This window comes from Oreochromis aureus, linkage group 22 (assembly GCF_013358895.1).
Source record: "Oreochromis aureus strain Israel breed Guangdong linkage group 22, ZZ_aureus, whole genome shotgun sequence".
In the NCBI taxonomy this organism is placed as follows: Eukaryota; Metazoa; Chordata; class Actinopteri; order Cichliformes; family Cichlidae; genus Oreochromis; species Oreochromis aureus.
Genome location: NC_052962.1, coordinates 19,159,537 through 19,174,371, shown reverse-complemented (window position 1 = coordinate 19,174,371; position 14,835 = coordinate 19,159,537). Strand labels below are relative to the sequence as shown.

The following is a 14,835-nucleotide window of genomic DNA, read 5'->3' as shown; positions in this document are numbered from 1 at the left end:
ACTGATCATCAGCAAGTCTCAGCAGTCCTATATATTAAAAAAAGAAAAGGGAAAGGTTTTGCCAGTTTCCTGGTATGTGTGTTAATACAATGGCATGATCTTCCCAGGAATGGATGTCTCAACAAATTCATTCCAAGTTCAGAGTGCACTGCTCAGAAAAAATGCAAAAGACCCAAGAGCTATGTCTCAGAGTTTATAGGCCTCAGGTGGTATGTTCAACCTTAAACCTTAGTGCAGTGCAATTAGAAAAAGACTGAACAAGTATGGCCTGTTTGGAAGGGTTGTCACAGAAAGCCTCTGCACTCTAAAAAGAACATGACTGCACAGCTTTTCTCCAAATGTAGACAAACTTCTCCACTTTGTCTCATCTGCCCGAAAGTATGTTGTTCAAAAAGTCTTGTGGTTTGTTTAGGTGCAGTTTTATAAATATAACACAGCATATGAGCGCAAACGACTAATACCAACGATAAAGCATGGAAGTGGAAGAGTGACGGTTTGGGCTTGTTTTGCAGCCATCTGGGCACTTTGCAGTCATTGAGTTGACCATGAAGTCCTCTGTATACCAAAGCATTCTGGAGTCAAATGTGAGGCCATCTGCCTGACGGTTAAAGCTTGGCTGAAACTGGACAGTGATCCCAGGAAAATCAGCAAATCTCAAACAGAATTGCTGAAAAACAGTCAAGGTGCTGCAGTGGCACAGACCAGATTGAAAGGCTGTGGTGGGATCTTAAGAGAGAAATAAGTTTAAGGAGACCATGTAGCAAAGCCAGAAATAGTAGCTTTGCTGTACAATATGTACTGTAAACACTAGCTTCTGTCGCAGGCATGATTCATGCAAACAGTCTTATGTAAGACTGGTTATAGAATCAAGTCTAACTTTATTAGAGCAATTTAAAGAGCTTACAGGATTGCATCAGACCACTGGTGTATAGGAGACTGGCTGTAGCCTTAAAGGCCTCTGGATGATTGCTAATAAGCAACCATACACTGTACCACACACATCACACATGCTTACAAATTAGGGAATAATCAGTGTTTCTTTCAGTTTCTTTTACAGTTTCTGACTTTTTTCTAACAAGATTGTGTACCGCATTCTTCTCTTGGATCCCTAATTTTTTTTTTTTTTTTTTTTTTTTCCCCCATTGACTCACTAAATGTTATCATGGTTCAAAACAGGAATGACCCCAGGGAAGTGAAGGTGGGAGATGCATATGCAACTTTCATATCACTTTCACTGAAAGACAGCAGTCGGAACAGTGGGAGTCGGAGGTTAAAATATTACATAACAATATTTTTTCCCCTTAAGAACTTCTTTCTTTGATCTAAAACTCTGGTGTTATGGTAATTTGTCATTTTTAAATTGAGATTAACCAGCACAGAAAAAAGATTGAATGTATTGGACATGTCAGGAATGAGGTTTATCTTGAGCAGTATCACAACTGAAGTAGGTCACCCAGAACAGTTCTGCATAACAGATTCAGCAGTCACATATTAATGGCAATCATTAGTTGTTCATTGACCTTCTTGTTTTTTTTTTTGTTTTTTGCCCTCTGGCATAATTTCGATTTCAAGATGAAGGATCAGCCTGGTCATGTGAATCCACATTTATTGATTAATTAAACAGGCTGCCATGACGTTATGGGCAATATGCCTAGGACCTTAACCTAATATTTGTCTGGGAGTTGGGCACAAGTTGAATATCATCACTTTGCTCATTTTCTGTCTCATCCCCCCCTTGCCTAGAACCTTCGGAAGATGGAAGGGGAGACTCAGGAAGAACCTGTTAAAGACCTCAATGAGCTGCAAAATGCAGACTGGGTAAGAAGATCTACTTGGTGCATCAAGTATCACTCTAAGGCAGGAATGTCAAACTCATTGTACATCATGATCTTGAGTGGGCCAGACCAATGAAAGGCATTGCAAATGCATAAGTGCATCACTAACTGTGCTGCTTGTATTCCAATCAGGCACGGTTCTGGGTACAGGTGATGAGAGATCTAAGACATGGTGTAAAGTTGAAGAAGGTCCAGGAGCGCCAGTACAACCCACTACCCATAGAGTACCAGCTCACACCCTACGAGATGCTGATGGACGACATCCGTTCAAAACGTTACAAGCTGCGAAAAGTCATGGTGAGGGTGTTTGGAGGTTTTCTTTTCTTTTTTTTTTTTTTCTTTTTTTTTTTTGTCCTCTGTGTAGTTCAAAGACGAGCGATGTTTTTGTTCTGTAGCATGACATTCCAGTTTTTATCACATCTTCATGTTATTTTTTTTAAAAATCTCCTCCCAGGTGAATGGGGACATTCCTCCACGGTTAAAGAAGAGCGCACATGAGGTCATTCTAGAATTCATCAGGTCACGACCTCCTCTCAACCCTGTGAGTCGTACAGAACACGCTGACAGTAATTAGTATGGAAACTCAATGAATTCATGCATTGTTATTGACTTTAAGTTGCGATTACACATAATAATATTGTATTTGATATATAGTAGTATTGTGTGTGTAAAAATATTTCAAACAAATTGGCATTACTCTAAAAATGTGTCCTTGCTGACCGCATTTTTATTGTTTATTTATTGCTTGATTAGCTCTCGGTCACACAAAACTTGAAACCAGTCAGTAACCAGGCAACCACTGGTCAACAGGAAAGCAGTTGGTGAGTGGTTGTTCACAGTCGCTAGGGAAAACTGGTTGCAAAGCCATGAAGCTCATTTTTCTGCAGTTTTCCCATTTTAGTGGTCATGGTTGCCAGTAGGGGTGCAACGGATCACGGTTTATCCGAAATCCGAACCGATCCCACTCCACGGTTCGGTACGCACGTGATCCGAAGATTCGAAAAAGAAAAAAAAGTATGTGTATGGTGCGCGTCGTCAGTCTGTCAAGCGGTAGCGCTAGCGGTCCAAGCAGCGGAGCAGAGGAGTTTGCGGCATTTAAGCAGCCCTTTGCTGCCCAGTCCGACCGGGCTAAAGCTAAAAGCTAATGGGGTGTTTAGCTGCAGACGGGAGGCCGTCGTCTGTTGTGCAAAACAAGGTTTAAACTGTGATGAACGTGCTTGAGCCACGCTATGATATCTCGTTGCGCGTCCACTTCAGTGACAAGATCCTTCCAAGCATGTATGAGCAGGAGAAGTTTAAAGTTATGGCTGAACTGTCCCAGGCATCTTCTGTTGCTCCAACTACAAATGGGTGGAGCTCCAGGGCAACGGAAAGCCACGTGACCGTGACCGCCCGTTATATCACAGCGGAGTGGTAGCTACAAAGCCCTGCACTGCCCTATAGATTACATTAGATTAGATGAAACTTTATTTATTTCTCGGGTGGGTTCCTCCGGGAAATTCAGTTTCCAGTAGCACAGCACCCACAGAAGTTGCAGAATGTGAGCAGAAATATACAATGTTTACACATTTATAAATACAGAGTATACAAAAGGGATAAATAGAATAAATAGGAATAAGGATACAAGGGAATACATTTCAAGTATTGTGAGTCTATTGCACCGTTGGATATTAACAAAAACTATTGCACAGTGAAAAGGCACTACAGCTTACTTGTTCCCCCCTCCTCTGTCCCCGTTTTCCCTCCAGCAAGGAGTTAAATAGTTTGATGGCGTGTGGGACAAAGGACTTTTTAAGTCTGCTGGTCCTTGACTTTGGGAGAAGCAACCTGTCACTGAACAGACTCCTCTGGTTGTTTATGGCCATGTGCAGATGATGCAGAGGCTGCCCAGCATGGTCCATAATGTCCATATTGCACCTTAATTTGTTTTTATATAAGTGCGTGGAATGAGTCTTCAGTTGAATGTTTTTAATAGGCAAAAATACTTAAATAAGTAAGTAAGTAGTAGAATTTTTGTCTTTTTTTTTCTATTTTTGCTGATCCGAAAATTGATCCGATCCGTGACTTTAAAACCGTGATCCGATCCGAACCGTGAGATTTTTGATCCGTTGCACCCCTAGTTGCCAGGGTGCCCACTGCCTGTCTCTTAAGTTGGATTTGCTCTCAGTTCTCTAGTGATCCCTTATTAGGCTTTAGCCATTAGCCAATCAACCAATACTACAATAGTACCAATTGTAGTATCCTCAAAACACACTTCAAATTATAGCTCGTTTAAGCTGCATCCATGATAAAGTAATTATTTTTTTTAATGCATATATAATTTTGTTTAGGAAAAAAAAACTTTTGTGAGGAAAATAAAAAAGTAAATAAATAAAATGACAGATATAGAAGCAAAATAAAGTGGACATATTAATGTTGCATTAAAAAAACAAATCTTCTGCTGTTATATACTAGATTTGACGGTTTTAATGACATCACTTTAATTATTGAATCCTTCATTTATTGCTTACTTAAAATAACACAAAAAAAGGCTTCGTCCTTCGTAACAATTGTCATGTATGTAATTGGTATAGTATTTAAGTATACCTCATGTACTCCATTTCCAGTACAGTAAAACTGAACTTGGACAGTGATGTGATAATTGTCGTCTATATTCAGCACAGCTGTGAAAACGCTCAAGTCTGTGACCTCAATATTTTCTTGTCACTTATGATACCAGTACTCTGCCATACACGATGCTGCAGATGCCAGATGTCTGAGTGTGAATGATGACACATGCAAGTCTATCATTACATAAAGATGCTTTTAGCTAAATGATTAATTTTGACTGAGAGAATAGCTGAACGGCATCATCATGCACTCTTTCAGAGCAGAGGTGTGAGAGGAAAATCTTGGTAATCAAGTACGCACTCCTCTGATTGTCACGACAGGTCTCTGCTCGCAAACTCAAACCACACCCTCCGCGTCCCCGGAGCCTTCACGAGCGACTGCTGGAGGACATAAAAGCGGAAAGGAAGCTGAGGCCGGTTTCACCCGACATGATCCGCAGAAACCGCCTGGGTGAGATGACGACCGACACAAACCCACGCTCAGAAATGATTCTACTTGCGGCCTGACATACGAGCACGAACTCACACTACTCTGACTCACACACAAATGTATTGATCTTTAGAAGAAATCTCCTCTGGGGGAGCGTTGCTCTTAACTTTCTGCATGACAGCTTTCAGTGAGCCTAACCCATCCACTCAGGACACAAAACATTATCCATGAATTAATCATTCTTAACTGCAGCCATCATGAGTACTCTAACAGCCTGCTTCCTGCATCGATCTCCTCGCTTTATCAAAGGTGTCAGTGTTAAAATAAGGATCATGCTGACTGCAGCTGTGAGCCTTCATGTGTTTAGTATAGCTGTTACTGCAGTTGCCCAAAGATGCTCAGGTCTCTGCTTTTGACCTTAAGTGACATTACTGATTATGTAATGCCAGTTCCTTTTGAAGTGAGCAGTACATAGGTTGTAATCCTCTTTTAGTATATAATGGTTATACATGGACAGCTGAACATGGTTTCAATTCAAGCTAAAAAAAAACAGCAGTCTTTACCATCCAGTGTTCTGTGCAGTTCATAGAGCACTCCCTTTGTAAGTGGCTTCAGTAAACTAATGTTGAGTTGTTGCATAATTGTACATATGGGGCAATTCTGTTAAACTGTTTATGAAAATCTGAGATTATGGAGCCGTTGCAGACGCGTGGAAGTGTTAAACATGGATGATTCTGACATCATCGTCCATTATAACATTTTCTTTGTTTTCTATTTTGCTTCCTTTCTTTTCTTTTTTTTTTTTTTTTTTTTTTTTTTTTTTTCCCTCCCAAATATGGGCATATCTGTCAGTCATGCGACCCCTTAGCATGTCTCACAGCTTTGACTCATCAGGTAAAGTTCATGTCACCTGTTATGTTCCTATTGTTGTGCCCCGTGTTTTATTCCAGGCTATTTTTTTTTTTTTAGGATTTAGATTCTTGCTTCTCCCTGATTTAAACACACCCCACATACTTCATGCTTGTGTTGTAATAGTGCATTTATGACACACTACTGTCACTTACTGGCTGTTTATTATAAAGACACTTTCTGTAGGTGAGGGGAAAGATGGGTCAGCACAGTGCACCGTAAAATTAGGATGCGTGAAGCTATGTTGGTAATTTTCTGTTGCTAGGGTGATTTTTACGGGCAGCCTGTGGGCACAATAAACTCCAGAGAGGGAGGTCATATATATTTTAGGGGAGATGCTAGTCACAGAGGCTGTCTGTGGTATAGCTGTTATGAGATGGCAATTGGGCCAGAGCCAGTAAAGTGAGATTACAAATCATCACTCTCTCTGTGGCTTGCCTGGCCTGCCGGTCATCCTAATCCCCCCTCTCAATGTGAAAAGTGAAAGAATTATGTAACGCTGCTGTCAGCAGTCTAACCCCTTAGATAAATGGTTGAGAATGGGAGATGAAGGTTTGAATGTAGCGTTACAGTTCACGAGGTGACCACGATCCAAATTATGTACGAGAATAACTTTTAGCACTGTGGCTGCACTCATTGTCTTTCCCTGCTTCCTCCCCCGCACTTCCCTTCGTACGCCTCTCCCTCTGTGCTTTCTAGTTTACGCACAATGTGTTTAAGCTTGAATATAGACCACTATCGCACAGCGTCCTGTTAATTCACACCCGGGGTCTGTACTATGAAGCGGGCTACAACTACGATCACGCAAAGCGCTGTCAGACGGAGGTTTTCACGTCTCCAAGTCAGCCCAGGTTTTCTGATTCCTGCTAGAGGTGGTTTAATTTACACAGAGCTGCATACTTCTCACAAGGAGAGAGATAGAGATATAGAGATATAGAGATATAGAGATATAGAGATATAGAGATATATAGAGATATAGATATATATATCTATATAGATATCTATATAGATATCTATAGATAGATATAGATAGATATAGATAGATATCTAGATATATATATATATATATATATATATATATATATATATATAGATATATATATAGATATATATAGATATATATAGATATAGATATATATAGATATATATAGATAGATATATATAGATAGATATCTATATCTATATAGATATATCTAGATAGATAGAGATATCGAGAGAGATAGAGATATAGATATATAGATATATATATGAGAGAGAGAGAGAGATAGAGATATATCACTAAGAAAATATGAGGAAATAAAAATTAGATTTGATGCCTATAGCGACATGAGGATCGTTGTGTTGCTGTAGACACGGGAAGGAAAACCATCAAAAAATTGCTGACTGTGTGAATGTGTAAGCTAACAGGCTTAGCAACATACTTACAAATATTAGTAATGTCGTGGTTCTCAGACTTCAGATGTCAAAGAAAAGCTTGCCGTCGGTCCCACCCACTTCTTTTACATCAAGGATTAACACTAAGCAAAGATCCAAGTTGAACATGAGCGATATAAAAGAAAATTGTGAATCTCAACCTCCTCCTCATTCTTCATGGCCCACACTCTGAGAGCCACTGGATTAATGTGTCCCTGAGATTAACTCTTGGATAAGGCTGTCTTAAGTTTTTTGTTCCAGCTGCAACCCAGGTGGTGTTAAAGGCTCAAGTAAAGAACACATATTTATTAAAACTAGAGGGCAGCCTTCCAGAACTTCTTGGAAACCCCCCCCCGGGTTAAACCTAGAGTTACCTCGCTAAGCCTGCAAATGCTGCTTCATTGTACAGGCCCTCTGCTCTTACAGATGCTTGTCGCTGTCAAGTCCTCCCCGTGGTTCTAGTCTGGTGTTTGTTAACGTCTGTGTGAGCTCCGACTGAAGGTTATATTCCCTTAATTCATCTGCAGGTGCAGGGAAAAGCATCAGCACTCCTCAGGACTTGTTCCGCAGCTCAGGTAAAGCACACACGGAGCGGCGTGTCGTGGCAACTTTGGAGTCTGTGTGACAAAGCAGGAGTGTCGTGAAAATGAGTGCGGTGAAATTGAGGAGAAAATCTGAACCGTTGGTAGTGGCTGAGGTTTATCTTCCTCAATTCTGCCTCTGTGGTGTCCTGTCAGTGTAAAGAAGTTTTTATAACCAGCTACTCAAGGAGCTGACTCGTGATGTGTGGTTTATGTGTACATGTGACATTTGTAACCGTGTCTGTTTAGTTTGCTGGACGCTGTATCTTCCCGCTTTAATCGACTGTGTTTGACCCACAGACACTCCTGATGCTCGGAGGAAGTTGACCTGCAGCACGCATTCACTATCCAGCAGCATAGCGGGACCAAATCAGGGTGGCGGGCAGGCGCTTAGCCAGAGAAAGAGGGTGCTCAAAGCGCCCACGCTGGCGGAACTGGATGGCTCTGATTCCGATGTAAGACGTCTGATTCTTATTACGCGTGTGACTGATTATCTGTGTCATGTGACTTAATCAGAATCTTGGTTATTATGCCAAAAGAGCAACAAAATTATACGCAGTCCCATTTAGTACAACAGCTAAGCTTCGGAAATGACACGTTAATAATTGGCACACAAACTTGATTGTGGTAATTATTAGTTTTCAATGAATTGACTTCATCAAGCTTCTCAAAACTCTCTCAAAGAAGACCAACGTGCAATTCAGTATTTAAAGTAATTTAAAGCTTTTCACATAAGCTAATATGTCGTTTTCTGGATGACAGGAGGAAACCACACGGAGCAGCTCCAGCATGTCCACGTCTTTAATAGAAGACACGTCTCCTGACTCCGTCACAGCCACGAAGGGTATTAACTTTTGAACATGGTGTATTACACAAATTAAAAGTTCCCTCTCTGGCAGACTTTTTCATGCATGTTTGTGTCCCATGTCTCCAGCTCCTCCAAAATTCCTGCCCGTCTCCGCCACCCCACAGCCAGACAAGCGACAATCTTCACAGAGGCGGCACTCTATCGAGAAGGAGTCCCCTACCAGCGTCAGGCCTTTCTTACCATCATCCAGACGGAGCTCAAAGTCTTTGGTACGTCATCTTGGGGAGGCTATTTCTATTGGACTCTGTTTATGACAGATCTTTATCATCCAAGTGATTTTAACAAAAAAAAAAAAGTACCTGCAAGAGCTGCAAGCACACCTAAATGTATTTTTAATGTAAATAGAAATATTACCGTAAAAGCAGATACTCTGAAGCATTTCTGAATGCAGTTCATGACCCACCAGTTTGAAATATGCAGTCAGTTGGATGAAATATCAGCCTCGCTAATCAAAACGAATGGAAACCCATTATTGTGGTTACATCGACTAACAGCACCAGACATACAATACGTCTGTTGAATTTACTCCCGTCCTGTGACCGGCCATTTGTTTGCAGTGAGGTCACTGGTTTTCTGACTCTGAGCTTGGTCCTATGATTCTAGTGAGGTTGATGGATGTAATTGAAAGCACAGGACAGCCGCTGTATGAAGAGGATTTAGGTCCAGTTGGTTTATTCTCACTATTTATGCATTTCTTTTTTCAACACTACCATACCCAGAGGTTCTAATTAAGCCAGACTCAACTTTTAAAAGTCTGTAGTGATGCATGTCAAGAGTTAGAAGGGTTTCACAGAGAGAACTTCATATTTTTAAATCTTCGATCCCTAATCCTTTCCAGAATCTTTCATATTTACTGACAAATGTTGCTGATTCTGATGTTTCCATTAAGATCTGTCCAGTTGACAGTAGAAACAACAAACGGTGATGAGATTAATCTAAGACATTTTTGAGTCACTTTTAAAAGTTGGAATAAAAAGTTACTGTTCATTAACCCTAGCATGTTAACTCTTTCTCCCTCAGATGCCTGCTAGGGGTAACCCTCGTTTCTCTTTCTGAGTTAAGCAGTTTGTCTTATTTCAGGCCTGCTTCCAGAACAAAATGACTGAGTGTGCATCAGAAGTTGTCGAGAGGGATTTCTGCTTGTGCAGCTTACTCGGACTACCTTTGGGGAAAAAACTCAATCTATTCTAATGTGTCTCGACCGCATCTTTATATTTAATGAGGTGTCAAAACTTATCATCATGGGTAAAGGGGAGGTTGTCACATGTTGTCTTTAGTGGGGAAAGAGTTTTCCCTGGTTTAAACACCCTCTCAAATATGCTTCATTCATATAAGAAGCTGAAGCTCTTTAGTTAATGTAGAACAGTCAGGTCTTTGTTGCAAATCCCCTCCCTTTCTTGTACTCCTGTTATATCTCATTTACATGTTAACTCTGATTAGCCATCTTCTTCCAAAGACTCACTTGAAATTATTTCCTATTTTCAAATGCTGCAGTTAATGACGGATTCCAGTGGCAAGGTAACTAGGTCAATTTCCTGTTTATCGATCACCTTTTTCTGTTTGGTTTTTTTTTTTTTTTTTTTTTTTGTTCTTTGTTAACCGGAGAAAATCACTTAGTACTAAGGAATGCATGCGTGCAAGGGAGAAAGTGATTTAACGGAATGCCATCAAGGTTGTAAGATGCAGCCCGAAGCCTATCACTATAGCCGGCTTCTTCAACGGTGTTTGCATTGCTACATGTACTCCGTGTGGTTTAGTTGAGGGAGCTGGCTGTATAGTGTGTGCAAGAGGCAGCACACAAGCTTTGTACTAGGATTTGGCACAGACCGAGGTCTATGTGAGGACACCTGATTGGGTGAAGTTCAGGTGGGCAGCGGATGAGTGAAAGAATTATAATTGAGTAAAAGCAAGGCTGCAATGTCAGCGAACAGCCTTCCTATTGAGGGGTACATTGAGATCAAAAATGAAATGTCAAACCAGATATATTTGTTAAAAATTAATTAATCCTATGTGCTCATGCAAGTTTGAATGTGATGATGTAATGCAGAAGTTTTTTTGTATATCTTTTATTAGATTTGATGCTTGATAACAAAGTTTGCTGTAAGCTGATGATGTAACTGACAGACTCTGAAAATACCACCTAATGGGTTCATGCAGTTCTTGTATTAAATTTTACTGAGCGTACTGTGTGTGATTAGCTCGTTGGAATATAAGGTCCTGCTTCTGTGTAAATGTCCTGTTCCCTGTGTCTGCTGGTCAGGTGGATGCCGGCAGTGGCGCTCAGGGCTCGGTATGTCGCCACTACTGCAAAACATCAAATTGTATCACCTCCAAGCACTGTGTGGGGAAACCATCCTGAATGGCATATAATTCAATCGGCTTGTTTTTTAGATGAATGGGACCTTGTGTTGTAACTGCTTGAGTGAATGCAACATCTGTGGTGCTCTGAAAATAACTCAGGGAAGATTATATACGAGGAGAGATCTTATATAAGCACTCAATACCAGCAAATGATGATCAGTAGATGTGCTCCCTGAGACATTTTCACCCCTGTGGACTTTTTTTGTAAAACTCCAGATGAGATCTCAGCTGGCACCATGATGGGGATCCTTACAGATTGTTTCCTTGGAAACATCTGGTGTATAACAGGAGCTCAAAACGTGTTTTTTGACAGAGAATAAAGCAAATCTGGATTAAAGTAAAGAAATCCAAGAGTTGTGGTTCCAGCATGGGAGGTGTTGTGTTGCATCACATGGAGGTTCTGCATTTATTTTCACGGCGGCGGTGTGAAACTTCCATTCTTACATCTCATTGCACGTTTAGGTGATGTGGTGTGCAGTGGGGGATTTTTGTTTGGGTTTGTCAAACACATCACTGTCTGTGTGTCTGTGAGGGTGGTTTGCTGATGTGATGCGTGTTCCCCTGCAGGAGGAGTTCTGTTACCCGGTGGAGTGTTTGGCTCTGACGGTGGAGGAGGTGATGCACATCAGGCAGGTCCTCGTCAAGGCCGAGCTGGAGAAGTTTCAGCAATACAAAGAAATCTACAACGCTCTCAAGAAAGGAAAGGTACAAAACCACCTGTAAACTTATGGTTTTCTCTCAAACCGATAATTTGTCACATTGATTTGAAACCGTAATGCACCTTCCTCACCTCAATTTTTGTCCTCCCCCGTCCAGCTTTGCTTTTCTTGCAGGATTAAAAGGTTCTCCATCTTCACCTGGTCCTATACATGCCAGTTCTGCAAAAGGTAAATTGAATCGCTGTTAAAAGGACAGCTCGACTTAAAGAGGGAGACTCCACTGTTTTTTTTTGTTTTTTTTTTAAAAAAAAAAAAAAAAAAAAAAAAGTCTGTATTTGACACTGATTTCCACCCCAAATTTATAGTCTTCCTGTTTACGTACCAAACATACCCAATTTCCCCACTTGGCCTCATATCACACGGCCCCATGCCCAGCCCATCCTGGCTGGTATTCCATTAGTCGATAAATCTACTGGATGCATATGATGAGTAGTTTTACATTTGTAATTGTTTTTCCTCAAACACGTATGTTATTTAAAGTGCTGTCTGCAGTATAGTTGAGATTTTCAATGGGGGGGAAAAAAAATCTGAAGTGTATGAAAAGAAGTCTGGTTTCTTTAGCCTCGACTCAAACTATCTACTGTAGGAGCTCGTCTCTTTGGCTCTGCTGCATTAGTTTCTGTTTTAAGCTTTAACTGACAGTTTGACAGGAGTGCAGTACAAAATCAGTGAAGTGGTTTTCATGAATTTCCAGCTTATCAGGTTTTTTTTTTTTCCTTTTATCTCCAGACCTGTGTGTTCCCAGTGCTCGAAAAAGGTACGAGACTGTCGACTCCTACTTGAAACTTCAGTTTAGTATTTGACACTCATTCATTAAGACCTACCTGAGCCTTTTTAGTTCAGTTGTTTTGTATCTCTTTGCCTCAGATGCGGCTGCCGTCTAAGCCCTATTCCACCCTGCCTATCTACTCTCTGGGTCCCAGTGCTGTGGTTAAAGAAGACACAGGCACATCTTCTGCCCCAGCTGAGCCAGAAAAGCAACCCTTTGGGTCTGCGCACGCCCGGCACAGTCTGCGCAGAAGGTGACTTAATAATTGGGCATCATCATGATGTGGCTGCGACTGCTTTCCTGTGTGTGCAGAGATGTTCACTCACAGTTGTCTCTGTTCAGGTTGTCCAAGCACAGCATCAGCAAAGACGGGCGGTCGCAGGACGAGCTAGAGCTGCCCAAGGAGCTCACTGAGGACTGGGTCACCATGGAGGTCTGTGTGGACTGCAAGAAGTTCATCACGGAGACCATCACCTCCAGCAGGCGCAGCCTGTGCGTGGCCACCAAGCGGGCCCGCCTCAATCGCAGAACCCAGTCGTTCTACATGTCGTCGTCCAGCTCTGTCAACTTCAGGCCTTCGGAGCGAACCATCAATGAGATGTAGAACATCGGACTGGTTGGTGCACTTTAAGTTAAGCTTTGTCATTCAATTAAAAAACAAACAAAAAAAAACAACAAAAAGCCCAAAACAAACAAAAAAAAAAAAAAACCCTCCCACAGTGATGTGTGTACATAAAGTGGAGATTTGCAAAGAAGTAAGAAGTGACCATGTGGCCAGTCCATTCCAAGCTAAAGCTAGTAAAGTTTCTGATACTTCATCCTCCTCTCAGATTGACTGAGAGGAGGGATGCACCGTCGGTCACAGCTGGTCAGGACCCTGTAGTCTCTGTCACAGAGGGCAGCCGAGTTTCTGCATGTGGCTGACGTTATCGAAGGTAAATAGCGCTGCTGATGTCACCATCGTGAGCCGGGGTAAGGGTGGGTGGGAGCGAATGACACAAAGCCAAAAGATGCAGTGGTATCGTGTAAATAGTTCAAAGGCCCAATCATAGTAAGTTTTCCAGTTCCTGTTTACGTCTAGCACTCAGGAAGAACAAACGATTGTCTTTTGACAGAAATGCACTGTAGATCCTCCCGTCAGGTCTGCTGGGGTAGATGTCTGCCAGTCCCCTGCCCCTCTGATTCTTCCAGCAACACTTATGCCAAAAGTTACATCTCTTCTTTTTTTTAAAGCCAGTTTAAATGTATATTTGCTATGATCTCATGTGGCTGTTACAGCACGTTGAGGGGTTAAAAATAGCCTGGTTATTTTTCTGGGTGGGTTTTAGTATTTAATTAAAAATGTATAATCAATTCTGTGCCTGGTGCCAAAATGTAATTTCTTTCTCTGAATGCCTTTTGTAGTTACGGACCTACTGTACATACATGTGATGAACTAAGCGAGGGAGCAAATTTTAGGGTTAATCCAAGGTTTGGTTTCTCACCATTCAGCGCTCTAGGTTGGCAATAGAAGCACAGACGTGTCGGGTTCGTGAGTGTGTACATGTTGTATATCTTAACTGTTCCAAAATTTGATTTAATATAAATCTGTAACAAAGTATAATTTTACCACGTTTTAGGATTTCTGCCTCAAGAGTTTCTTTATTGGAAAAAGTTGTTGATTATTATTCTTATTACTATTATTATTAATGTTATTATGTTTCTGTCAATATAATATTAAAGTTTTATTTCTGTTCTTGTATGGTTTATAAACTTCTCAGTGTTATACCCTTCTAAATCACAAATAGCACTTTTACTGGATCAATTTATTGTTTATTTTGGTTCATTTATGTCTTAAATGATTATGATTTATGTTTTTTTTTTGTTTTGTTTTGGTTTGGTTTTTTTTTTCACCTCTTGGGGGTTCATAGTGCCATTTTTTTCCCCAGAGTTCCTCATGAATGAAAATGTGTTTGAGTGACTTCTGGCTGCTTCACAGGAAGGACTAATTACTGAATCCACTAGAAACACACCACTGAATTGAATGTAGGCACTTTAAGTATAGGACTGTCATCCTTTACCAATATTTTAGCCTTTTCAAATCACAGTCTCACACATGTGTTCAGAGTGTGTGTGTTTGGGGGGTAAAAAGTTGTTACAAAATGAACACAAATCCTAACCAGCCTGTTCAACGATGATGCCATGTTCCAATGAAATAGTCCATCTGATAAGTTTTATTTTAGAGATCTGTAAAGGAATGTGTGCATGCTGTACTGTGCTTTTTTTTTTTTTTTTTTTTTTTTTTTTTTTTTTTTTTTTTTGTTTATCAAGGAAATTCTAATAAAATCATCATGATTCTTAA

General features: G+C 40.8%; 1 protein-coding gene across 5 annotated transcripts in view; it reads left to right on the top strand.

Moving 5' to 3' along the window:
- The window catches only part of spire1a (spire-type actin nucleation factor 1a), a 35,632-nt gene extending 20,797 nt beyond the window's left edge, over positions 1-14,835 (top strand). Inside the window, exons 5-19 of one of the 5 annotated variants that reach the window (XM_031729395.2) lie at positions 1,744-1,818; positions 1,968-2,132; positions 2,290-2,376; positions 4,766-4,895; positions 5,727-5,768; positions 7,724-7,771; positions 8,078-8,232; positions 8,540-8,621; positions 8,712-8,854; positions 10,906-10,935; positions 11,574-11,711; positions 11,823-11,893; positions 12,455-12,482; positions 12,593-12,747; positions 12,837-14,835. In XM_031729395.2, coding sequence (XP_031585255.1) covers positions 1,744-1,818; positions 1,968-2,132; positions 2,290-2,376; positions 4,766-4,895; positions 5,727-5,768; positions 7,724-7,771; positions 8,078-8,232; positions 8,540-8,621; positions 8,712-8,854; positions 10,906-10,935; positions 11,574-11,711; positions 11,823-11,893; positions 12,455-12,482; positions 12,593-12,747; positions 12,837-13,098 — 1,611 coding nt within the window. In that variant the 3' untranslated portion in view covers positions 13,099-14,835. The remainder of the gene's footprint in view (positions 1-1,743; positions 1,819-1,967; positions 2,133-2,289; positions 2,377-4,765; positions 4,896-5,726; positions 5,769-7,723; positions 7,772-8,077; positions 8,233-8,539; positions 8,622-8,711; positions 8,855-10,905; positions 10,936-11,573; positions 11,712-11,822; positions 11,894-12,454; positions 12,483-12,592; positions 12,748-12,836) is intronic. The other 4 variants (XM_031729397.2, XM_031729396.2, XM_031729399.2 and 1 more) reach the window with 4 other exon arrangements.